Source organism: Panthera pardus, unplaced genomic scaffold, assembly GCF_024362965.1.
Source record: "Panthera pardus isolate Hobbes unplaced genomic scaffold, ASM2436296v1 HiC_scaffold_20, whole genome shotgun sequence".
NCBI classification, from domain to species: domain Eukaryota; kingdom Metazoa; phylum Chordata; class Mammalia; order Carnivora; family Felidae; genus Panthera; species Panthera pardus.
In genome coordinates this window covers 14,397,934-14,425,232 of record NW_026526766.1, presented here as the reverse complement: position 1 = coordinate 14,425,232, position 27,299 = coordinate 14,397,934, and the positions used below count along the sequence as shown (strand labels likewise).

General features: G+C 41.3%; 1 protein-coding gene across 1 annotated transcript in view; it reads right to left on the bottom strand.

Annotated features, from left to right (window-relative positions):
• GDA (guanine deaminase) overlaps positions 1 to 19,926 on the bottom strand; it is a 104,870-nt gene extending 84,944 nt beyond the window's left edge. Inside the window, exon 1 of the mRNA XM_053907808.1 lies at positions 19,911 to 19,926. Coding sequence (XP_053763783.1) covers positions 19,911 to 19,922 — 12 coding nt within the window. The 5' untranslated portion in view covers positions 19,923 to 19,926. The remainder of the gene's footprint in view (positions 1 to 19,910) is intronic.
• Positions 19,927 to 27,299: the final 7,373 nt, after the last annotated feature.

The window sequence follows — 27,299 nt, the reverse complement described above, 5'->3', positions numbered from 1 at the left end:
TATTGGAAATCTGTATTAGGACAGATGCTATGCTAAGTACCGTTGATAGGACAATATGTGAAACAGATCTTGTCCTGCCTATATGTAACTTACACAATTCTTTCTTGAATAAGGTTTTAGGCCAGGCTCATGCAGGAAGATTTTTTTTTCCTGGATAGAAGGCTTTCAGTATCATGTAAGTGGTTATCTCCATCACCTACTCATACTGTTGATTGATCCTCAAAATCAGGTAGTACCTTAGCAGAGTTTAGTTTATGCACTTTCTCTCCATGACAGCAAGCTCAAAGCAAATACTAATGACCTGCTGTTACTCTGTCTACATTTCTGCCCAACATGAATTATATTATCCAACATTTAATATCAAGGGATAAGCGCTAGATAGAATCACTATCTCTAGGTTCCTATCCAGCACAGCCACTAGCCAATGATGTCTTGGAAAGTCATTCCACCTCTTCTGGCCTTGGTTTCTTCTCGTGCAAGATAGATAGAAGGTCACATCTTACCACTGGTTCCATATTTCTTTATTCTCAAGGACTCATTTTTTTTTTATTTCTCCTACTCAAACCTTAAGTTTTAAAACATTCATCAAGACAAGATAGACACTTGATACAAGTAACTATTGAATGAATTATTTCCCCATTTTTCATGAATTAAAGACCAAATTGATTACCAATCAGAACTTGTCATCAATATGAACAGTCTAGTATCATCACGTTGATAATTAATTTAAACCTAATGCAGATGTAACATTTTATTTAGCCCATGCAACCTATCTCAAGTTGGACAAATTCTGTTAGGCTTTGTGAATTGTTAAAAATAGCTTAAGGAACACAGTTTTGAATTTGTAGAATAATCCTCCCGAGTATCCTGGTCCTGCAGGTTGATAAAAACCCAAGTATGGCAGAGACTCATTGACATGATTTCACATGTATTTTGGGAACTAGTTGTCCATTTTTCCACCTTAAACTAGAGGAGTTTACACACATGTAACGTGCCGCACGAACAGCTAAGACCCAGAGGATGAAATGAATCCTATTTAGGTGTTAATTCTTGAGACCACAGAGGAGGGTTGGTTCTCCTCAAAGATATCGATGAGCAGCTCAAGTGGCCTGAGCTGGCATGGGTTCCGGAGTTGGGAAGACACTGGCTGCCACTAGTCACATGATAGTGGATGTACTGAGCACTGTTGAATGCATGGGGAGGCCACGGGAGCCATGCCAAATGTGAGCTCTACTCTCACAGAGCCAAATATTATCATCCTTAGAGGAGCTACACAATTAGTGCCCTCAATCTCATCTGGGAATGAAAGACTAACTGAAACCCAACTTAAATGACAAAGAAATGGTGTTTTTAAAGAAAAAAATAAGTTCTGAGGTATTCTTTTTTTTTATTTAAAAAATTTTTAATGTTTATGTATTTTTGAGAGAGAGAGAGAGAGAGAGAGAGAGAGAGACAGAGCAGGGGAGGGGCAGAGAGAGAGACACACACACACAGAATCCGAAGCAGGCTCCAGGCTCCGAGCTGTCAGCACAGAGCCTGATGCGGGGCTCAAACTCACGAACCGTGAGGTCATGACCTAGCCGAAGTTTGAGGCTCAACTGACTGAGCCACCCAGGCACCCCTGAGGAATTCTTATGGTGTTATTTAAATACGTAAAATTAAACATATTTCAGAAACTGTAACAGCCAAAAATTCCTTTCTCTATGCTTATTTCTAAAGGGATGATTTTTAATATCATGCATAAATGAAAGAATTTGTCATTTACGGAATATTCTTCCATATGACATGCAAAAGCCACTAATTATATTTGTGACAAAAAACTAGCCCTCATGGGAGGGGGAGAAGCAATTTTTGCTGTTGCTTTTATAAGTTTGGTTTGTGCTTTCAGAATCCTTTGTGCAATGGAACATAATGACTCAGTAAATATTAAAGGAATTAATGTTACATTATATACATTAGCCGCCCCCCCACCCCCCCCCCCCCCAATGCAGACCCATTCAGTTTTCCCTCTGGAGCATTAAAATTGCTGTAGTGTACATAATACTAGAATATTCCATGAAATGAAGAAAATGAAAAAATGTATGAGACTATGGGCTGAAAGTGGTAGAAGATGAGGTCAAATGGATTAAGCCAAGAGAGAATACACAGCCTCACACAATCAAAAAAATCCATGGTCACACTACCTTGTGGCACAGCTTGCTTGCAGGTTAATCAATGCCAAAGCAGCCAGTGGTGCTCCCCTCCTGTCTCTCTCTCTCTCTGTGTATGTGTCTCCATCTCTCTCTCGCTCGTTCTCCCTCCTTCCATTCTCTGGCATCTTTCTCCTCGATGGCAGCAACCACTGTAGACTTTATACTCTCTCAAATTCAAGTAAGGGCAAAACCAAGCAACATGTTTCCCAAATTCCAGGAAAACCCAACACAAAAACTCATTTTTTTCCTTATTTACCCCAATTAAGCCAATGTCTTTTCCTCAAACCATCAGTGGAACAGACCAACGTAAAATGCGATGTCATGACCTGAGTCACAAGCTCCATCAAGCACAGGAGCTGAATGTGGGGAAGGGGGTAGTTATTTAGACAAATTGAGATAAAGTGTCCTATAGAAGGCGAATGGATTCTGGGTGGCAAAAACAGCAGATTTTATTAAGGTGTGATGAGTACTAGTTTCTCTACTCAAAGTTATTAATTTAACTCAGTGAAATGGTAAGTGCGGACATAATTAGCAATATAACAGGCATGTGGTGCATCTGGGTGGCTCAGTTGGTTAAGCACCCGACTTCAACTCAGGTCATGATCTCAGGGTTCATGATTTCAAGTCTTGCATCAGGCTCTGGGCCGACAGCTCAGAGCCTGGAGCCTGCTTCAGATTCTGTGTCTCCCTCTCTCTGCCCCCCCTTTCTCTCTCTCTCAAAAATAAATAAAAACACTAAAAAAAGAAAAAAAGAAATATAAGAGGCATAAATATTGCAAAAGTATAATGGAATACATGATGCACTTGAAATAATTACAACATGTTTTATCTTCCCTGAACAAACTTTGTGCTTACCACAGGGAAGATAATGTGCCATGTGTTGTACAGGATATAAAAATAAGTATGGTATGGTCCCTGTCCTCACGCTAAGAATGACAAGTGTAAGGGACCTTTTAAAAATAAAGTGCATAGGCAGGCACCTGGCTGACTCCGTTGGAAAAGCACGCAACTCTTGATCTTGGAGTTGTAAGTTCAAGCCCCATGCTGGGTGTGGAGATTACATAAAAATAAAATCTCAAAAAAAAATTTAAATTAAATTAAAGTACATAGTAGAACTACTCTTAATTTTTATTTACGTACTGCCCTTACCTTAGAAGGACATGAAGACACAGATCTGAGTCACAGTTCAGCTCCCATGACTTAGAAAAAAAGCCATTTATGATTTGTGATACCAATAGGAATTTCTCCATTTGCCATGCACTTTACATTATGGAAATTATAGTCATTTCTAGATATGGAATATATTGATATAGTTATTTCAGTGGCCTAAAATACATAGCATGACAATGTCAATCTGATCATTAATCTTCACTGTCTTTACCTATCCTTCACGCCAACCTGAAGTTGGTAATAAAATCTAGTAAAGCTGCAAAATTTTGGTTCAAATGAGCCACCACAAGAAGCCCTGCTTTGACCATTTCTGAGGGTCAAATATTTACTTCTTAATCTTTTTCTAATTAAAAAAAAAATTTTAATGCTTTATTTATTTATTTATTTATTTACTTTGAGAGACAGGGCACGCACACATGCGCTAGCCGGGGAGGAGCAGAGGGAGAGGGAGGGAGAGAATCCCAAGCAGGCTCTGATGCAGGGCTCAGTCCCACAAACTGTGAGATCACGATCTGAGCTGAAATCATGAGTCAGATGCTTATCCAATTGAGCCTCCCAGGCAATCCTTTACTTATTAATCTTAAGATAAAGTGCTAGGAAGAGGAATGGCAGGCTATGCGTGGTTTGCATTTTTTTTTTTTCATATACCTCGGGGTATTAGGATAGGGGGCTATGCTCATAAAAACAACATATGATGAAACTCATGGAAAGGTGCCGTGATATCAGTGTTTCATAAGACTTAACAAAGACTTAACTCTATAAATTATCCTCCTTCCTCAGTAATTAAATATGGTTGATTTTGCTGTTGTTGTTGTTCAATGAGCTGGGTAAGTTGCCACTTCCCACCCTTAGCCAATGCCCTATGCTCTCATTCATTTAGTCAGCAAACATTTGTTGAGCCCCTACTATATTCTAGGCCTTCAGTTGGGCCCTGGGAATCAAAAGAGTAAAAAGACATGGTTCTCACCCTTAAGAAGTTCACAAGATAGTGGTGTAAATAGGCAGATGTGTTAGCACTGCTAAACCATACATAGGGCTGCCTCTTCTCCCCTCAACCCCTGCAACCCCATCCACCCACCACAGAGCTCTGAGGACTGGGTCTGTCTCCTTTACCACTGTGGCCACAGGGCTTAACACAGCATCTGGCATATTGTAGATACTCAATAGATGTTTGTTAGATGCATCCAGTACACTGGTAAAAATACACATGAGATATAAATCTTTTCAAAACTTCTTATTGATTCCTGTCTCAGAAGAGTAGATATACATGGAGAGAAGTGGGTCTGGCGCAGTGATCCTCAACCAAGAGTAGTCTGCTCCCTAGGGGGCATTTGGCAGTGTCTCATGACATTTTTGGCTGTCACAGTGGGAGGTTCTGCAAACATCTAGTGGGTAGAGACCTGGGAGGCTGCTAAACACCCTACAATGCACAGGACAGCCCCCACCACAAAGAGTTATCCATCCAAAGTGTCACTAGGTCTGAGGTTGGAAATCTTTGTCTAGAATAAAATCTTCAGCCATAGGATCTTAAATGTCCAGTGATCTTTAAGCTACTGGAAGTTACATTTCAAAGTAAACTTCGAGCTGGAGGTTGCATTTCAAAATGTCACATAATTTGTCGTAGTTTGACTTTCTTGATTAAGAAAGAAGAAATCACTTCTATCCCACATGTCACCCCTCCAGGATTTGAAAATGGTGGTGATTGTCCTAGCCTTTTTTCCCTACCATGTTCATCATTCCACTATTCCTCAAGGCAATTAAGAATTGTAAATAAAGAGTATATTAAAAAATACAGGATATTAGCAATGGGTGGAACATAAGATGTGTTTAGATGATGGGTCATGAGATGATTTTAGCTATCTCACAGACACTGCATAAACAGCATTGAATTATATATAATTATAGTGAGAAAATTACTTCCATTTGAATTTTTCAATCCTTCCTAAGTCAAGAAGACCTTCTCAGGATGGTACTGAAAGGCTTAGTAACCCCCCAGGTTTCCCCTTTTTAACAAAGAGAGAGACTGCAGAGTTAGAACCTTCTAAAGGCAACAGTATCTAGGTAGAATCCAACATTATTTTGTTTATAATGTATTTATGTTTATGGTTTCTTCTTGTTTATGGCAAGGGGTGCTGGTTTTTCTTTTATAGATTTGGCTGGTTTCTCACTTATGGTTTTGTACACAGTTCTCTAGTTAAAGTTTTAAAAAGTGAGACTTCTTGAAAATTTAAGTAAATTACAAAACGGATACACAAATTGGGCAAAATCAATATAGACGCCATGTGTAGTATCTAAAGTTGGGGAAATTATGGCAAACTACAGTCCTCGAATCAAACAAATGAGTAGCCTGATCTTGACTCTACTACTTCTGCATTAGATGCTCTTGAGGGAGATATTTAGCCCTCTGAACCTCAGTTTTCTCACATTGAAATGGAGATGTGATAATCCCTAGTTCATTGAGTTATTGTATTAATTGAGGCAATGGATGTAAAATGTCTAGATAATAGTAGATGCCTAATAAATGTTAATTTACTTCTCTACTCTTACCCATATCAGCTCATTCCCATCCACACATTGTTCCCTTCTGTGAGTAGTGCCCTCTAAGAGCCTGGTGTAGTAGTGTGGATATGAGCTTTGGAATTACATCAATCTGAGATCAAATCTCAGCTTTACTGCAAACAACTTATGAAACTCTCTGACGTTCATTTGCTGCCATTTTCTTTAAAAGGGCTTCACTGGGATATTGTGGGTTTGGATGACACCTAGCACCTTACCTGGTGTGGGGGATAAGCTTAGGAATCCCCCGGGCTTGCACCAATGGGTTAACAAGGCATAAAAAAGTACAAAGTCATAAGTGCTCTCACCCGAGTTTGGGTAAACCAGATTGGCACTCCAAGAATAGGGGTGTCCAAAGGCACCTCAAGAATAGGGAGGTGAGAAGGTGCCAGGAATAGGGAGATGCAAAGGCACCCCAAAACAGAGAGGGGGTGCAGAGCCCCCAGAATAGAGAGAGGCCAAGGCCTAAAATAGGAATGGCGCAAAGGTGCCCAATACACAGGTGTATGAAATAAACAAGATTAGATATTCAGGGTGGAAGCACCCCCAATTTAGTACAGTTTAGCAGAAAAGCTGCTTTCACAGGAGGATAGGGCCAGGTTAGGTAAATTGGTGAATTGGACTATGGACCACTGGGCTGCAGGCAAAGCAGCCCAGAGGGGAGATGGTTAACAAAAGAAAAGGTGCCTTGTCAACCCTGAGGTTACTCCCCTACCTGTCTCATCCCCTAGGCTAGCTAACATAGACAGAGGTGCTGCCTCACTTCTGCCATTAACAACCATCTGCCCATCTGCCTAGCGCCAGGATTTTGTTTTATATTGACCCAAACCCCAAACACTGTATATCTTCAAAACCCCCTTTTTCACTCACGTCCCCAAGTTACCGTTAGCAGTTTCTTTGTCTCCTTGTACACGCCCATCATGTTTGTAAGCCTTCTGATCTGAATAAATATGGGGCAAGGACCCTTATTCGGGGCTCTTGTCTTTTCTGGACACCAGTCATCTCTTGCTTTAATCCTGCATCTGCTCTTTTGCTGGCCAAAAGAGAACTTTAGACTTAGAGTCTACGACAGATGGTGATCCCAACCTGACTGAAGGGAAGGGGACTATGGGCCAATGTGGGCAGAGAGCCGACGTTGCTAGGAGGTGCGACACCTCGACTGCAGGACACCGCGGAACAGTAAAGGAGCTCCAAGGGAAAAAAAAAAAAAAGAAAAACGCACTGGGTACAGTCTCTACCTGACGAGGTAAGGGATAAAGGGAAATTATATTAGGGTTCGCTACCGCGGAACTTTTTGAGAGATCTCCCATGGGAAACTCCCTGGCTCCCTCCCCAGCCCCTGACTCCCTACAAAAGTGCTATATTTGAATTCTTCAGTCCCTAGGAGAGACAGCAGGGGCTATTCTAAATTATAAGGCTCTCCTTAGATTATTGGCTGTCCAACAAAATTGCCCTTGGTTCCCAGAACAAGGAACTTATGATCTTGAAGTGTGGCAATGAGTAGAAAAAACAATGAAGGCCAGGTATTCTAAAGAGGCTAATGTCCCCCCTAAAGTAATCCTCACCTGGTCCATTGTCTGCACTGCCCTTCCCCTCTTGAGCTTGGACAGTGCATACAAAGATGCAGAGTTATCTAAAAAGGAGGAAAAACCTCACTCCCCCATACTCAGATTGTGCCTCTGGCTCCTTTACAACGCGAAGATACTCCCCCTCTCCCAAAAGGGTGGGACGATATTGATATCAAGCCTCTGAAAACCTCATCAACAGGCTCTGATAAGGTCCTTACCCCAATACAAAAGTGTCTTAAAAAAGCCCATAAGCAATGAGAAAGAATGAAATATGGCCTTTTGTAGCAACGTGGATGGAACTGGAGAGTGTTATGCTAAGTGAAATAAGTCACACAGAGAAAGACAGATACCATATGTTTTCACTCTTATGTGGATCCTGAGAAACTTAACAGAAGACCATGGGGGAGGGGAAGGGGAAAAAAAAAAAAAAAGAGGGAGGGAGCCAAACCATAAGAGACTTAAAAACGGAGAATAAACTGAGGGTTGATGGGGGGTGGGAGGGAGGGGAAAGTGGGTGATGGGCATTGAGGAGGGCACCTGTTGGCTTGAGCACTGGGTGTTGTATGGAAACCAATTTGACAATAAATTTCACATTTAAAAAAAATAATGGAATAAAATAAAAAGCCCATAAGGCCGGTAAATTACAGCTGTTTCCTGTTGTCAAGCAAAATGGACAATATGTCCATGAAGGCCTGCCCTTCCAAATGGTAAAGGAATTACAAAAAGCAGCTCAGCTATATGGCCTTCATAGCCCTTTTACAATCGGCATTTTAGAAAATATTCATGGCACTCATTCTGTGTGTGCCTGGGACTGGGGCTCTCTTATGAACATCATTCGGAGCCCAGCCCAGTATGCTGTCTGTGCCCAAGAGTTTCATGATGTTTGCGTGACTAGTGCTATGCAGAACTTTGCCGCTGCTATTCCGGTGTCTTTTAAACAACTGTCTGGCACAGGGCAGGATTCCCAACCAAGGCAGTGAGCCCAGCTTCCAATCATTGTCAGCAAAGCAACACCATGAAATAGTGCGGCGGATTTTACAGAGGGCATCCCTAATATTGGGGACTCTAACTCTCTCTCTCACTGTTTCTTCCTATACACTCTGGTTACTCTAACTATACGTGAGGGCTTCTCCCTCATTCCTTCCCTGGATTAAGTACTATGATGCTTAGAGCCAACTGTCTCTGGCTAGTCTACCTCGGGATAGAGATTTTAAGGAATATTCCCAAGCAGCTGCCAAAACTCCTTTTGTTTGGGGGAACTTCCCTGTCTTCTCAGGCCCGACATGGACCGCCTAATTCACTAGTGGAAAACCAAAACAAAACAAATAATACAAAACAAAACAAAAATCGGGATCTGCTCATCTACCTGAGCTGACAGACTTTAGGACCACGTGAACTCTTTTCTCTGCTCTCTGGGCCTCTGTCGGCCTCCAGGCCTCTAGGCTGTGGAGCCACCTCACCTTGGCTGCCTTCTCTCCCCCTCCTCCCGCTTCTGCACCTGGGGTGCGGCCTGCACATCTGACTCTTCAAAGCCTCAGACAGCACTCCCCCTCCCCACCCTGTCAAAAGGCAAAAAACAAACAAACAAACAAACAAACAAACAAACAACAACAAACTGAAACTCCTTAAACTTTAAATTTCCTCACTGGTGCCACGGGAAAAATTAACAGTGGTAGATTTTTAAGGGGACACAGGTAGAACATTATTAAGATAGGCATGTCTTTTAAATTATAAAACTTTATTCTAGGGGCGCCTGGGTGGCACAGTCGGTTAAGCGTCCGACTTCAGCCAGGTCACGATCTCGCGGTCCGTGAGTTCGAGCCCCGCGTCAGGCTCTGGGCTGATGGCTCGGAGCCTGGAGCCTGTTTCCGATTCTGTGTCTCCCTCTCTCTCTGCCCCTCCCCCGTTCATGCTCTGTCTCTCTCTGTCCCAAAAATAAATAAAAAACGTTGAAAAAAAAATTAAAAAAAAAAAAAACAACTTTATTCTACTAAAGTTGAGATGAATAAAATTCTAAATGTACACTGGTATAAGGTTAAAATTCTGCTTTTAAAAGCATTTCTCTCTGTTCAAAAAGCAAAGTTTTCTTGGACTGTTCTGCTTTTGATCAGACAATGTAAACAAAGGGTTTTGTCTCTCTTGTCTGCCGAAAAACCAAAGCTTTAGGTTTCATCTTTATCAGGTCTTTAATTGCTTAGTTAAAACTTCTCAATGTTAAAGGTGCTAAGTTTCGCTAACAACTACATAACGCTATACATTTGCCTTTAGGATCTTTTATTGCCATGGTGGTTAAATAAATTTTTAAGATTTGTAATGATTTGTAATCCCATTTAGGATGTGCTTTATAACTTCCTAAGGTTATAACAAACTTCCCAGGATTTAAATGATAAATGAAACATATTTGGTGTTAACTAATTTCAGTTTGTTGGGTCTGTCTTTAAAGTTATCAGCATTAAATATAAAACTTTATTCTACTAAGGTTTACTAATGGTCAAATAAGTTCATGTTATCTCTGTTCCAATCTGTTAACAAAAGGTTGCCTTAAAGTAATGGTTAACTTTGTTTGCCTCATAGTTTTCTCGAGTAATTGTTAAGATAGCTTTCAGGGTCTTTGGTAACCTAAGATGTTAAAATTTTGCTTGCATGATAAATGAAATAAATTCGTTGGATATCTACACGGTGAAAAGCTAAAACACTAATTACTAGATATGGGTCTGTGCTTTTGACTTGCTGCAAAACAAAAACAAAAACAACTAAGGATTTTTGGAACTGTTAAATCCATACTTTATGCTTAATGGATTCATAAGTGTACCACCTAAAAAAATTTTCTAATATAACAGACAGTTCACAATTGGTTACTACCTACTTTTTTCACTGGAGACTAAGGTTTCTAAGAGTTAAAGTTCTGCTACTGAAAGGGCGGGCCTATGCCGGCTGACTCCATCTTGTTCTGTGTCCTTCACCTTGACCACACCTCCTCCCCTTGGGTAACCCCCCCCCCCTTCACCTGCCTAACAGGAGGACCCTTCCCCAGCCAATCGGCTGAGGCCATACCCATTATCTCACCAACTGCCCCTAGGCCCCAATAAAACCTTTGTCCTTTTGAAACTCGCTCTCTCTCCCTGGTATCTCACCGCTGCGTCGGTGCAGGTAGGGAATTGAGCTTGAGCTAGCTCGAATAAAGGCTCTTTTTCTTTTACATCGGACTCGGCTCCCTAGTGGTCTTTGGGGATCACGAATTCTGGGCATAACACTACATGTAGTTAAAACATAAAATAACAAAAGAAACTCTGTATGTAGGAAAGTGGGAGATATAAAAGAAAGATATAAGAAATGGTAATATATTTTTGTTGAAGGTAAAAGAAAGTAATTTTGTCCTAAACGAGACTGCTTATTTGGAGAAAAATGGCTTGGGACAAAATCTAAATGCAAAGAAAAGTTGTAGAAGGTTCGTGAAGGAAAATCTTTAAAAAGGAATTTTATGTGTGGTCAAAATGGACCAAGGTTAAGATAAATGGATTTTAAAAGTACACAGGGTTAAAGATTAAAATTCTTCCTCCTTTGGTCCAGAGGCTGGGAAAATGACGGCAATACTCTTGGTGCCAGCCTCCGAATCCTCGTTTGTGTTGTTCTGTTTGGCAAAAGAATGGATGCCTCTGCCATATGAGGGATGGATAATATATAAAGGGCTTTTACTAAGATACATGGAAGCCATTTTACTAAACTTAGCCCATTGTATGTCTCAAATGGATATCCACATGGCTAAAACATATTTATATGAACATTACTGAAAAAAGGGGAATAGACCTTGAGTTTGGCCCTTTAGCTCCCTCCCTCAACGGCCAATGATCAATATGTATGTTACTGCTGAGCAAAAGTAAAATGAGTGCATCCTACAATAACCACAGAAAAAATACATTTTTGTTAATGGTAATAAATAAATAAATAAATAAATAAATAAATAAATGGAATTTTAACAAAACGGGTAAAACAACAGGACAACATGCCCTTTTAAACTGTTTTACGTAAGCCTTGGTTGGAATTACCCATTCTTTATAATCCACAAGGCCAAACAATTGTATAATGAGCATATATTACTCTTAAAAACATGTGAAAAACAAAAAGGGGGAGATACCCCTGGTTGTCTGCATTGCAACCTCAGCTCCTTCTTGATCGTGCTAGGATTACTCTTAACTTTTTAAATCCCAACACTCAAGGACTAACTGCAGCTAAGTTACATTCTTCCAAGTCAGATAAACCCTCTCACCCCATGGTGCTATGCAAAACCTGTGAAGGGGGGCCCACCCCGACTGCACCCACTCAACTTCTCACCTGGGGTCGAGGATATGCTTGTGTTCTTTCAGATTCCGGACTTCTGTGGATTCCCTCACTTTTGGTAAAGCCTTACCATGGCAACATGGAGACCCCCAGAATATCTTACAGTGAACCAAGACTGCCAGACCATGAACCATGACTCTGAGTGAGCGGCTACTGGCCCCTCTCTTCAACATGGAAGAAGCCTCTTCGTGGACTCCTCATCCTGAAGCCACTCTACAAACACAAGTCCTTGTCTCTGATAGAATATGGGGAAGCCTTAAATGCCCGTCTAACCAGGTCAGAATCCTCTTACAACACAATGATATTGCATATACCCCTAATTCACATCTGATGGCTATAGTTTCTGCCATTAACAAAAATTCAATATGTGTAAGCCTAATTCTACTCCTTGCCCTCATTTGTCCAGGCCAAGCTCAGTATTCATATTGGGCTCATCTCCTTAACCCACCTCTATTTGATAGCTTCACACTCAAGCCCGGGATATTCCTATTAGCAATAATGACAGAGTTCATGGAAGGAGCCAATCTTAACCCGCCCTTCCAAATGGAACAAGAGCATTGGCTTTATGTGCCAAGACCTCAATGGTGGCTTCCTCCAGCACCTCCTGTGTGTGTTACTAAACTCAACAACTTATACGCTTGCCTTAAAATAAAAATCAACTGGCTTTTACATATACAGCCCAAAACCTCTACAAGGCCAGACAATCTTACCTTTTTCTCAGCTACAAGCTTTGATATACCTCAAAAAACAAGTATATCTCACACTCTTAATGTTGTGGCTTGCTCCAGTCTCAAATATTCAGACCACCCCTGGAACATCATTCCCTGGACAACCTGTTATGGAGAGACGGAGCATAATCTTCACTGGGGTAATTGGACCATTATTGACAGCGGTCCTAGAGGACATGGTGAAACAAATACTCCAATAAGACCATACCCTTTGGCCAGCCTAGTAGGCTTATCTGGCCCTATAATTTCTGCACATAAAGGGAGAGTAAAAGGACCTTGGCTTGTTAATATTTGGAAGCTGGGTCTTCCCTTCTTCACTCGTCTTATTAGCCATGGCGAAATTTACGTAAAACGACATATTAACCTCCTAATTGGGGCCTCCCTGCACAATAGACAATTTACATGGACCACTATTTGCGCCCATTCTCCCTACGTTCTCTTTGCTACCTCCACCTTACAGATCCAACAACTAGGAAATAATCATAATATCTCTATCTCTCAGGGCTGGTTTATGTCCTGTGTAAGTAATAATAACATCACCCAATTAAACATCTCCTCTTTATTAGTACTTAGCGCGTCTTAGCCTGGGTTCCTGTTAATAGCTCTGAACCCTATATGCATCGATCAGTACTAGGTGCACTTTCCAAGCTTGTTTGACACTGGCACTCTGCTGCAAGGTGGAAAAGATTTGTTGGCCTGTTAATCAGGGGCATCCTAGCAGCAGTAGGGATTATCGCCTCTGCCACTGTAGCTGGAATCAGCCTGCATCATACTATCCAGACAGCCCATGTCCTTAACAAATTTATGGCCAACACATCCAAAGAATTTGTAAGCCAAACTTCCACTGGTAGACAAGTTTTGGCCCACCTTGAAGCTCTTGAGGCTGCAGTGGAATTTACTGGAAAGAGACAAGAGGCCTTGTTCCTCCACTCTAAACTGCACTGGGACCCTAACTACCAGCATATCTGCATGACTAGCATTCCTCATAACCACTCCCAAGTTTGGGATGGTGTCCAGACACACCTTCGCAGTGTCTTTTCTTCCCACCTCTCTGACAATATGGAAGATTTAGATAGGACATCGTGCCAACAGCTACAATATGCAGAGGATCAGCTTAAAAACGAATGAGCTGATTCCTGGGAAATGTGGCACGACCTAAATCCTTTCTCACTTATGGCTAGCATCCATCTCAAATTCTGGATAACTATGGGGAGCAGAATCCTCCTACTGTGCCTCTTTTTATGTCTTTGTAGAATCACCCTTCAAGCCATCCAAAAGCAAAAGAAGGACCAGGAGCTCGTCATGACGGTCCTCGAACACGAAGCTAAAAGAACCAAGAAAACGAAAAAGGGGAACCAGGGAGAATAAGCTTAGGAATCCCCTGGGCTTGCACCAATGGGTTAACAAGGCATAAAGAAATACAAAGTCATAAAATGCTCACACCCAAGTTTGGGTAAACCAGATTGGCACTCCAAGAATAGGAAGGCGTGAAGGTGCCAGGAATAGGGAGGTGCAAGGGCACCCCAAAATAGAGAGGGGGTGCAGAGCCCCCAGAATAGAGGGAGAGGCCAAGGCCTAAAATAGGAATGGCGCAAAGGTGCCCAATACACAGGTGTATGAAATAAACAAGATTAGATATTCAGGGTGGAAGCACCCCCAATTTAGTACAGTTTAGCAGAAAAGCTGCTTTCACAGGAGGATAGGGCCAGGTTAGGTAAATTGGTGAATTGGACTATGGACCACTGGGCTGCAGGCAAAGCAGCCCAGAGGGGAGATGGTTAACAAAAGAAAAGGTGCCTTGTCAACCCTGAGGTTACTCCCCTACCTGTCTCATCCCCTAGGCTAGCTAAGATAGAGGTGCTGCCTCACGTCTGCCATTAACAACCATCTGCCCATCTGCCCGGTGCCAGGATTTTGTTTTATATTGACCCAAACCCCAAACACTGTATATCTTCAAAACCCCCTTTTTCACTCACGTCCCCAAGTTAATGTTCCCAGTTTGTCTCCTTGTACATGCCCATCACGTTTGTAAGCCTTCTGATCTGAATAAATACGGGGCAAGGACCCTTATACGGGGCTCTTGTCTTTTCCCGGACATCAGCCATCTCTGGCTTTAATCCTGCATCTGCTCTTTTTGCTGGCCAAAAGAGAACTTTAGACTTAGAGTCTATGACAATCTGGTACATACTAGGTCCTCAACAAATGTTGTCTCTGTTGCCTCTTACAGCCTGGTCAATACCTCATTTAAAAGAAAACCCCTGGAACTGTTGTAATATTTTTTTAAAGTACAACTGATGCTGAATACCCTGAAACTTATCTTCCTTGATCTGAACAGAACACTTCTATTAATACAGTCTAAGGTTACATCTGCACTACTAGGAGCCATATTCTTTTGTTGGGGTAGACCATACATTTAAATCCTTTCTGTGCTGGGGGCGCCTGGGTGGCTCAGTCAGTTAAGCGTCCAACTTCCGCTCAGGTCATGATCTCACAGTTTGTGAATCCGAGCCCCGCTTCGGGCTCTGTGCTGACAGCTCAGAGCCTGGAGCTTGCTTCAGATTCTGCGTCTCCCTGTCTCTGCCCCTCCCTTGCTCACATTCTGTCTCTCTATCTCTCTCAAAAATAAATAAAGATTTTTTAAAATCTTTTCTGGGCTGTGATTAGTATGAATTGTAATTGACTTCCTGAACCTAAATCCAAGGCTTTACATTATCTTTAATGATGATCACCTTGTTTAGTTTTAATACAATGCATCAGTAATTTGTCAATATCTTATGCCATTCAGAGATTTGTTATGTGCTAAACAAATCAATGATCCAAGGTATTGTTAAGAGAGATGAATAGGTCAGGGCAATGACAGAGCCCAGGAGCTTATCCCTACAACCCCACTCCACCTTGACCTTGACCATTAGTCAATACATTTTAATATGGGGGCTCAATCCATTCTGAATTCTCCATACTATACTGCCATTTACATTATATTTCTACAACTCTCCTTCAAAGATTTTATGAAACATTGCTTGATACCTTACTGAAGATGAGATATACCACATATTCTGTTATCACTTTTATTGCTTAAAAATGGATATAATGCTAAGTGAAATAAGTCACTCAGAGAAAAAGACAAATGCCATGTGATTTCAGTCATATGTGGAATTTAAGAAATAAATCAAATGAGCAAAGGGGGGAAAAAGAGAGAGAGAGACAAACCAAGAAACAGACTCTTAACCCTAGAGAACAAACTGATGGTTTGGGTGGGGGATGGGTAAAATAGGTAAAGGTAATTAAGAGCACACTTATCACGATGGGCACTGACTAATGTATCAAATTGCTGAATCACCATATTGTACACCTGAAATTAATATAACACTGCACGCTAGCTCTACTGGAATTAAAATTAAAAACATCAAAAAGGAATGATTTAGATTTCCCAATGTAAAAAACTAAAGGGGATATTTCCCCCTCAATTTGTAAAAACGTTTTATTTCTATGAAAAACTATTATGGTAATCATTCATTTCAGTCATGTGGGCCTCTCAGTAATAGCTTTTATAATATTCATCCAAACATTATATGGGGCTTGATGAGGACAGATACGACTCCATTCATCTTGCCATCCCCAGTACACAGCACACCTTCCTCACTGTAGGTGCCCTTAGGTGCAGATAGGAGAGCAAAGGGATCAAGTTCCTGAATTTGGAATCAAAGATGGATCAGAATCCTGGATGTGCCACTATGGTGATGCAATCTTGTGCACGTGGTTTCATCTTAAATTTCACTTTCTTACGGTAGAGATGCAAACACTCTCAGTTTCACTATTAAAATTTAGTGAAATAGTATACATATAATTCTTAGCATAGTAGTTGGAATAAAGAAGGCGCTCAAATATTACCGCTAATTTTTTTTATTATTTGATCATGCGATTACTTGCGTTGATTAAAATTGAAAACACATAGTAAAAAGCGTTAGTCATAATGTCCAGGACTATACCTTAATTCTTTCTTGGGTAAATATATATTTATTCAAAAGACGATGTAAAAATGTGCCAATCTTGCTAATGAACAGCTAATTGTGGATGTTGATGTGGAAGGAAACAAAAGGAATCGAGTAGGAGCTCTGAATTCAGCTGACCTTGTCTTGCCTGAATTGTAGAATCTTGTATTTCCAGAGAAGTGTTGCTCAACAGGGAAGTAACCAGCAAGAAACCCAAACTGTTGCAAATCATAGACTGATGTGATCTGGACCGACCACCTTCTTTTGCCAGTAAGTAAGCCGACTGGGATATCCTCATTTCTGTTAGAGCAGTGTCAAGATTGCTATCGGGCAGAATTGTCGAGCAGAATTTCCTCTACTTGATACGTTTCACAAATATTAATTCAGTTCTATGTACTTTTTTGTACCCAACTTCTTTCCCAATAGGTTTGGAGGCACAATTTATGCACGCTTATAAATCCATGACAACCGTCAAATGCCTTCCTGGAGTATCGTCTGCTCATTGAGAGTCTTCAAAAACATAAATGGGGGTCTCACAATCAGTAAGGGAGGTAGGCAGGGCAAGCATAGTGCTGTTAACCTCAAAAATAAAATTGTCAGTTACTTTAATGAATTTATTCTGGAATAACAGAATAACAACTCAGGCATGCAGGGTACAAAAAAACCATGGGTGAGTCTGGAGGACAAAGGAGAGGAAAGCTTTTTTATGGAGGAAAGTGGGATGGGGCTGTTACAAACAAAAGGTCCATTGGAGTAAACTGGGACCTGGAATAATAGTGACTTTTTATTGGCTAAGTTGTGACAGTCTCTCGTTGGCTGGGCTGCTGCAGGGGGAGGAGAAATCTTTGTTCCTCCAGCTGGGGTTGCCAAGTGTAGACTTCTTCCTGTTGAGAACGTACAAGGTGTGTCTTTTCCTGGTGGGGTTGGCAAAGGGCTTCCAGGCATGGTAGGGTGCGAGAGCTCTCTCTGCCCACCTCCCAACCCATTTTAGATGAGGCTTCCTTAATTCAGTTTCACACTACTTTGCAGTTTTTGGATGCATGGAGATAAACAAACATTAAATGCCATGTCCAAAATCACAACACTGGTTCTCTAAGTTCCTCAGAGTTTGGCAATTAGTTCAAGGCTCTTTCTATCACCCTATTGGTCTTTTATTTTAGCAAACTGCTTCAGCCCACAACTGGTGTGAATCCCTATTTGTGGAGGCCATTCCCTTTCCTCTCCACTTGTTTTCGTTTTCATGGTCTTCCTGCTCCCTGTTATACCAATGGTATCCACTCTTGACAAGGAGTAAAGAGAGAATCTGATAGGTTCCTATGTAATAAATGAGAAACACAGAGAGAGTTCGATGTGTGACCTGAAGGACCAGATTGTTAAATGGCCAACGAAACCTGGTAACACACCCCTGTGATATTTCAGATTCCTGTACTGGAGATTGGTATTGGATATTGGTTTCAGTCCTCACAGTAGGCTCCCTAGCCTTACATCTTGGACCTTGCACTAAGGTGGCACTGCATTAATATAGAGGGACTATTTTGGGCCCCATTCAAAAACTATGGCATTGATTGATTGATAGATTGATTGGAGTGGTATTTCTAGCATTGTTTGGAAGAATATTTCTAGGAAGTCAGCAAGTATAAGAAGAAATGAGGGAGCTTTCCTAATTCTCCTTAAATTGTAACCAGAATCAATGTCTATCATACCTATGGGAAATCAGAATGATAGAAGGCCATAGAGTTTAAGAATAAATGACCAGGGAATAATTTCCATGTGGCTTGAGGTCACTTGGCTAATCTAAAAGCAAGCATTCTCAGCTCTGCATTCCCAGATACAATGCTCATATACACAAGCGATGCCCAACCAGTATCCAGACTATATTGCTGATTTTTAAAATAGAACAGAATTCACGTAAAATAGCTGATATGCTGGAGCCTGCAAATCAATAGGTAATATAGATTGAGGCCAGAGAAATGAAAGCTCAGAGATTGCTTCCTAAGCAAAAATTACTTCTTGTTATCAGAGAATAGTTCTCCTGAAATTGATTAGCATGCAAGGTACAAACAGCTGTCTCCTTTTGTTCCTCTTGCTCCACTTTGTCCTTGGAAATTATAAAGGTCCTATCTCACAGGTGCAAATATCCAGGGGCTGCCCTGCATAATGGGCTCTCATAAGTCAGAGCCACAAATCTGGACCATGAGGTCAAGTACAGGGATATTGTTCTGGTTGGGGATGAGATGGCAGGAGGGGAGGGCACTCCAGGAACTCTAACTACTTGGGTCCAGCAGAACCATCAATGGCTCGAAAGTCTCTTGGTGTGTCTGCACTGCCGGGTCCCTGTTGGACATTCTTGGGAGTATTATTCCTGGCACTAACTTTCATTGTCTTGATTGATTTGGAGACCTCCAGAGTGATGTAGCAATAATAAAAATAGACTGAGATTGCTGCACATGTCATTTACTATCAAATCGCAAGGAAGAAGGGGTGCCAAATGCCTTCTTTCCTTTCTTCATTGTGTAACACTGCCATGGTGATTCCATCATTTCTACCTCACTTAATATGGGTCATTGCTTCTTCCCTGCTTGTAGGAGCCATCCTGCAACATGCTCACACCCTCTCTCAGGTCCTTGGAAGGTATTATTACAACCTGTATCATGGGAGAATGCTCTCATGTTGGTAAATTCTGTTGTATCCAAATTTATCTTCCACTCACCTTTGTCAGGCACCCTCAGAATCCAGTCCCAGGCATACTGTCCCAGTGGCTGGTGTTGAAATTGGACTCAAGGAAGATAGTTCATCTCCTCCCTCAGTAGTCCCAGCAGGTCCTTGGCAGAGCTATTCTGTGACTTAACCCCCGTAACTGATTTGGTGGTCGGGAGGGGATACAAGAGACGTCCTGGATAAAGTGCATAACATCTTGCAGAGGAGAGGTCTCTGTACTAAATTCAGTGTGTGTGTGTGTGTGTGTGTGTGTGTGTGTGTGTCTAGCCCTTAACAGAACAGAGGAGTGGACCATTTATGCAGAGGACTCAGGGTAATCTGGAGATATAAAATCCTTAGAGGGAGGTCGACACAGATGTACCTATCCCTTGTGTCAGGGGCCCAACTGCCCAATCTTAGCATAGCAGACCTGCCTCAACTACTCTTACAATTAAATCCTGTCCTTGGTCCTCTTTTTGAGCCCTTCCCATTTTAAGAGATGAGAGCCTCATGGTGTGTTTCTAGGGAGGCCCTCTGGCCTTCTCACTCAGCATTTAACTGCTGATTTATCTCAGCTTTTTGCTACCCTTTGCCAGGGCGTCTGTAAAGCTTAACAGCCAGGTAATTCACTGTCCTTATGATTACTGTTTCCCTCTTATGTCCACCTACCAGGGACAGCATCCTCACTGGCAGCCAGGAGATGATGGTCAGCTCCAAAATCCCATCTCAGTGTTGTGCTTGTGGACCAGTCTTTGTACCTACTGTCACGGGTTGGGATCCCTGGATGCAGATCCTGAGAAGGAGCTTGATGAACGCTCTTGGGATCAACACCTGTGGAAGAAAGCAGGCTTAGGCATAGGAATAGGCTGACTTTCCATGAAGTTCTTGTGTTGAGATGGCTCCCCAGGTTCAAGTCAGAGGTTACAGGCAGATCTTTATACTTCCTGGAATAGTAAGTCATTAGATGAAGTTTGTCCCAGAAAAGTCATGATGCGAGGCACAGTTTTCTTCCAACACAGTAGGAGGCTACCAGCTAAGTGCTATCTTTTGACCACTGGGAGAATAAATCCTCATTCTGAAGAGGGATCAGGGTGGCACATCACAGCATACACCAAATATGCTGATCTAATCACTATAAAAACATGCTGCAGCTTTTATAATTACTGCCATGTAACTCATAAGGAAACTGAAGCACAGAAAGGTTAAATAGCTATTATCTCAAAGACAAAGTTTTGGAGGCCATACTATCTTTGAAAAACTACTTGATTCTGCTATCGTAACACAAAAGCAGCCACAGGCGATACTTGAACAAATGGATGTGGCTATGTTCCAATAAAACTTTATCCACAAAAACGGGGGGGGGTGGGGCTGGATTTGGCTCACAGACCATAGCGTTCTGACCCCTGGTTTAGCGGGTACCACTAGAGCGAGGCCTTGAAGAGCGAGTAAGGTTGTTTTAGAGTAATAGACAAAGCACACTGCAGCGAAGGGAAATTGCAATGCGTGGTTAGGAATGGTAAGTAGGTAGCAAAACCACAGCACAGAGCTCGTGAGGCAGGGGTGTGGTGGGACGGGGTTACAACATTAGGACCCTGGTTATGAGTGGGGATGAGAGGTGAGGATGGCAAATGAAAACATTGGAGAATCTCGGGGTGTTTACCCATATTAAAGAACAAAAATTCAACCGAGTAAATTTAAACATCCAATTGACTTTACTCAACAATTTATGAATCGGGCAGCATCTCTTCTAACAAAAAAAGGGTTAAAGGATTTGCACAAAAAGGAGTTGTACAAAGGGAAGAATTTTAAAGGCAGAAACTGGGTGGGACAAGGAAGTTACTGGTAAAGGAAAAGATTGTTTCAGGCAAGGTCACTTCCTAGAGAGTCTTATCAGGCAAGTTACCTCTCTAAAACTGATCAGGAAAACTCCAGCTGAATGGCTTAAAAGTCCACTCATGGAAGAGGTTGACTGCACTTAGGTTAGGTATTAAGTCTTGGTAGTGCTTAACATAAGTGGTTCCATTTTGGGCCCGTGGTTTCTTTTTAACACTAAGGTGCTTTTTAAACTGCCTGGAACATTGCCCCACGTCCTTTGACTAATTAAATTCTACTGACCCTTCACAACTCAACTCAAGCAAGAATCATTTCCACAGTAAAGCCTTCAAGGACCTGAGGCTGAATTGAATGCTTGCTTTGTTATTCCTATAACCCTTTAGGACCTTCCATCATATAAAACCATACATAATCATCTGCTCACATATGTCTGTCTCATTACACCAGTGACTTTCTAGGCCAGCTGTACATTTGGAATTAGAGCTTGGAGATACACACACACACACACACACACGCACACACACACACACTCTCCCCCCCAAAAAAAATATGTGTATATATATTTTTTTAAGTTTATTTATTTTTGAGAGACAGAGTGCGTGTATGCATGTGAGCAGGGGAGGGGCAGAGACAGTGGGAGAGAGTTTTAAAAGCTCTCCCATGATTCTAAACTGCAGCCAGGATTGAGAATAACTGCACTATATACTGTGAGTTCCTCCAGAGCAAATACCTCCTCTAACTTGTCTTTTATCTCTAGCAACTAGCACATAATAGAGATGCTCGATAATGGTGATGAATTAGGGAATAAATGGAAGCTCAAGAATGCCATAATAAGGAGTTCAGACTCAATGTGTGGAGGCCATTTTCAGCCTCCCTTGACCACTCTCAATAGAAGTATATTCTATTTCTTTGGATCAATGGGTAGAATGTACAACACTATAATTGCTTCAGAGAAGGTCTCCTCTATTGGACTGTGGCTTCTTGAGGGCAGGGACCATGTGCTTTTCATGTTGTGTCCTCTGGGTTGGGCCCCATGCTTATCTCAGCACAGGTGCTCAATAAATGTAGAATGAAACAAAATGAGATTGTCCCATTCTTATAAGTTATCCATTAACCAAAATCTCCAGGTCTTAGTATCATTATCTTCTCATAGCTCTGTTTTTCCCCTCATGTACTTGATGTGGAGGTATTGTGCTTTAAAAAAAAAAAAAAACTTAATTAATTAATTTAAGAAATAGCAAATAAGCAAAAGCTGATGTCGTTTAAGTAGTAGAGCAAAATCTACAAAAAAGCCTGGCATGAGAGGAACACCTGGGTGGCTCAGTTGGTTAAGCATCCTACTTCAACTCAGGTCATGATATCATGGTTCATGAGTTTGAGTCCCTTGTTGGGCTCTGTGCTGACAGCTCAGAGGCTGGAGCCTGCTTTGGATTCTGTGTGTGTGTGTGTGTGTGTGTGTCTCTCTCTCTCTGCCCCTCCCCCACTCGCACATGCGCACTCTCTCTCTCAAAAATAAATAAATATTTAAAAAATTTTTTTAAAAAGCCTGGCATGAGAGCTGCCAACCAATTCTAGAAGAATTGCAGAAATGGAGATGTTCATCATGGTCCTCCCTGCACCTTATGACCTTCCATTGGGATTCCTCTTAAGTCCATTCATGGCTCATTCTCAAACGAGCACTCCTTTCCATTCTGCCTCTCTCTCAAGCCAGAATTCGCTTACCCTTATTTGGGTAATGGGAGAAAAATAAGCTGTACTTAATTGTTTAAAAAGCCTTGGACAAGGGTTGAGAAAGCAAGTGTGCACTTTGCCCTTGGCCTCTACCCAATTGCTTGTGTTCAGAGCTGTAGGCCTCAGCTTCTTCCTATGTAAAGTTCTTAATCATCATTTTCTATAAATCAAGCGTTAGACCTCACCAAGAAATTACTCATTCAAGTGCACCAAGCTATGAATATTAGGTAGATTTAAACCTCCTGGGAGTATCTGTTTTTTAAAACAGCTCTTACCTATATAAAGAAGCCATTAAATGGCACTGAACCCACCCACTTCCTCCATTTATTTTGGCTTACTTTAACATGTCACCTTTATTCTCTCACTAGACGAATAAAAGAAAATTACTTGACATTTTATTTCAGAAAAATGATGGGTTCCTAATGTGAATGTAGAGCATTCTATGTGTATGTGCTATAGGGATTGGTGTTTAACTATCTTTCTCTTAGTGCCTGTTCAGTGAAGTGCACTGGAGAAGGTGTCAGAGACCAGGGGAAATATTTCTAGTGTCATCCAATGTTTTCCACCAGGCACAAGTGATCTCCAAGGCAGGAAATTTCCAGAGGGAGGAAATGCTCTGGCTCAGGAATTTGCCTTTTCCCATCTTGGTAGCAAAAGTCCTCCCAGGCAGATATAACCTGGGGCTTTTTAATGGTCAGCTCGTTCTGCTAGCTCTCCTGCCCTGCCTTCATGTAACCAAGTAACCCTCTGATGAACACTTAGCCTCTCATATAGATTCCACCGAGCAGGGATTCTTTTCAGCAGTTAACATTTCTCATTGTCACTGTTTAACTCTAGCATTTTAGGTTTTACATGGAGTCTGTTGTGCGCTAAGTGAGCATTAATCTGTCTCCCTGTATCTGGAAAGTTCTGGGACTCTAGCAGTGATTGGAGCTGTAAGATTGAAGTCCAGAATATGAGATGTGAAAAATATACTACAGTGGATGCCATGAGCCCTGAGTGTGTCCCACCAGTACATTTTCCTCAGTGATTCCCTAACCTCATCCTATGTGCTGCTAAGTCCTAACTTGGTCTAAAAACAAGGGGGTGTTGGTTAACGCTGTCTGAGGACCGTGGACACAGCTGGAGAATACCCAAAGGTCTGGAGGTAAAGTGAGGAAAATACACTCAGTACGCCATGGCCAAAATGCCAGGAACGAAGCAGCCAGTGGAGACTCCGACCCTGCCTGGCTTATTCTCTGGCTTTCTCAGGGAGAGAGGCTGCTGGCCTATTCTTTCAAAAGCTTGACTAATTTCTTAATCAAAAGAAAGTTAAATTGGTGTAATTTTACTTCATCTCTCACCGCCAGGCAAGGACATACATCAGACACCCTAAAAGAAACTCCAATGAGATCTCACCCAATCTGAGGAGTGAAACTGTATTGCTTTGATTGTATTGTTGTTCACTATTTTATTTATTTATTTATTTATTTATTTATTTATTTATTTATTTATTTATTTTTACCATGTATTGCATTCTAAAAATAAGTTAGGTGCTAGGCAAAAAACTGAATCAGGCTCAAGCCCTGCCTAAATAAAGATGCTGGCTGCCAGCCTGTCTCACAGGAATCCTATGAGGGTTTTGAGCTGGTAAAGAACTCCTACGGAAGGTTGTCAAAATGCTAATGCAAATAACCAATCCACTGTAATCACATCAACGTTGTGTGTGTGTGTGTGTGTGTGTATCAATCTTCCACTGTTATGAGAAAATGGATATAAAATGCCTAGTACATGGCAAGTACTCAAAAATGACAGTAATAGTTTTTATATTATTTTCACTATTACGACTACAGTTAGAAAAGAGATTGCCCATGGAAAGCAGATTTTTTCAGAAGAATGGTAAGAAAGTCATCTAAACACACTTCCACCCTACCACACCACCACTCCAGTGTTTGAAGCCCTTATTTAAGACAACATAAAATGGTGAATGAATATATTTGACATTTGACATTCACTTAGTTATGGAGATAGCTTTGTAAATACTTCAAAAATAATACGGTGGTAACAGGCAGGTAGAGAAGTAGTCATAAACCCTTGTTTATTGTACCTTTTCCTTTCCATGCCAATTACATTCATCTCCTGATATGAATTGATTTTCCATTTATCATAAGTCCCTTTTCTGTGGGGATCTGGATAACTAATGACAAAAATCCAGTAAACCATGGGGTGCCTGGGTGGCTCAGTTGGTTGAGCAGCCAAATTCAGCTCAGGTCATGATCTCACGGTTTGTGGGTTCGAGTCTCACATCAGGCTCACTGCTGCCAGCACAGAGCCTCTTTTGAACCCTCTTTTCCCCTCTCTCTGCCCCTCACCCAGTTGCACTCTCTCTCTCTCTCTCTCAAAAATAAATAAACTTAAAAAAAAATCCAGTAAACCACTAAACAGGAAAATCTGGAAGTATATGGCTCAAATGAAACCACCAAACAAAATAGTTGATGGAATTGAGCTAGAATTCAAAGTCCTCTCTAATAAATGGCTTATAGTCACACAAAGATAAGAAAAAGAGCAAACAAGCCAAAAGCAGAAGATAAACAGGTACATAACAATTGAATGGGGAAAACCATCTAACCTCTTTTGGAGGAAATGACTTTGTAGGTCATGATGAGTTTCTTATTTTGGCATAGAACAGTACAGCGTACAAGGCACAGTCTCATACATCATTTCACTCGATCTCCACCATGAAAATGTAGGCAGATAACCTGAGAGAATGTCCAAATCTCCAAGCCCTAGCCTGGAAGGAAAGAATAAGTCAATCTACAGGTCTCTGGTAGGTTCTCCCAGGAAAGACTTTCTTTCATATCTTTTTTCTGTTTTTCATTTTAGAAGAGATTTCTTTTCCCATCAATTAATTTAAACTTAAAAATTAGTTTTGATTCAATTTGGTTCAAATGCTGTTTTTTGTTTAAGGATATAATTATATTCCACTCTAAGTGAAGCAGTGCCATTAACTATAACAAGTGTCATGCAGTTTTAAAAAGACCAGGCTAAGTCAACCTGGTTGACTTAAACCATAAAGAATGGACATTTGGAATGCTACGGATTTCCTCATTTTGAACCATGCAGATGGCCAATTTGAATCATTAGGGTCACAGGGAATTTTCTTCTTGTCAATTTCCTAGGATTGACTTTGTATGCTCTCCTTGAACGGATCTGAGTATTGCAGACTGACAGTTTGCTCAAAGAGAGACAAATACTCTCAGAAAAGCTCAGATAGTTAGGATAAACTTGAAATAGGGATAGAAAAACTAACCAGTTCTGCAATATCTCTTTTCAGTTCCTTGTACACCCAATTCTTGTCTTGTTCTAACTGGGCAAGCAGATGTGGTCAGACTCAAAGATGAGATCACATTTGCCTGTCACTACGGGCATAACCGTTACTCAACATCTGGCAAGTTTGTGAGTCACCAACATTTATTAGACACCCCAGCATAGTGACTAGAGTATAGCAGACGCTCAAAAATGTTTGTTTGGCAGATGGATGGAAGGATGGATAGATGAATAGATGGATGGATGGATGGATGGGTGGATGGATGGATAGATGGATGGATGGATGGATGGACGAACTGATTAATGGATAAACAAACTAGGTACCAAGGTTGAAAAATAAGTTAAATATTTATATTAAATTATAAACTTATATATAGAATTTTCCTCTATGTAACTGTTGAAGTAGGACAGGGACATAATTAGAAGTTTCTAGGGTCTAGGAAACATGAGAATAGAGTCCATTCATTCTTAGAAGCCAGATAAACCTATGTGCTCTGAATCCAAGACATTACCCTACCTTGAAATATCTCTCCCACCTTCACCCTGAGCAACTCTAACATTCATAATTCTGCCATAACCTGTTGCTGTATCATGTTGTTGAATGTGTTGATAAACATCTATATCACTGTATCACTGATTTTCTTTTACTATTCTGATAACAGTATGCCATATAATTGGTCTCCTTTGTAACTCTAAATATGTTATCCTATACATATAAAAATATTGTTTTAAGAAAGAGTCCTTAGACTTCTAGTAGGCCACCAACAGTGTACGGAACAAAAACCATTAGAAACCACTGCTTGAGGGGCGCCTTGGTGGCTCAGTCCACTGAGCATCAAACTTTGGCTCAGGTCATGATCTGGTGGGTTCTGGCACCCGACTAGGGCTCTATACTGACAGCTCAGAGCCTGGAGCCTGCTTCAGATTCTGTGTCTCCCTCTCTCTCTGCCCCTCCCCTACTCACACTCTGTCTTTCTCTCTCTTTCAAAAATAAACAAACATAAAAAAAAAAAAACACTGCTCAAAAGGCAAGTCCCTAATCTGCACACCTCATTTCTGTTCTCACCCAAGTGGCAGAACTTAGTCACATGGTCACACCTCCCTGCAAAGGAGATTGATAGATGTAATCATTAATGATGAGTGCTTTGAGTCCTCTCTCTCAAATTATCCAGGATTGAAACATAAAAT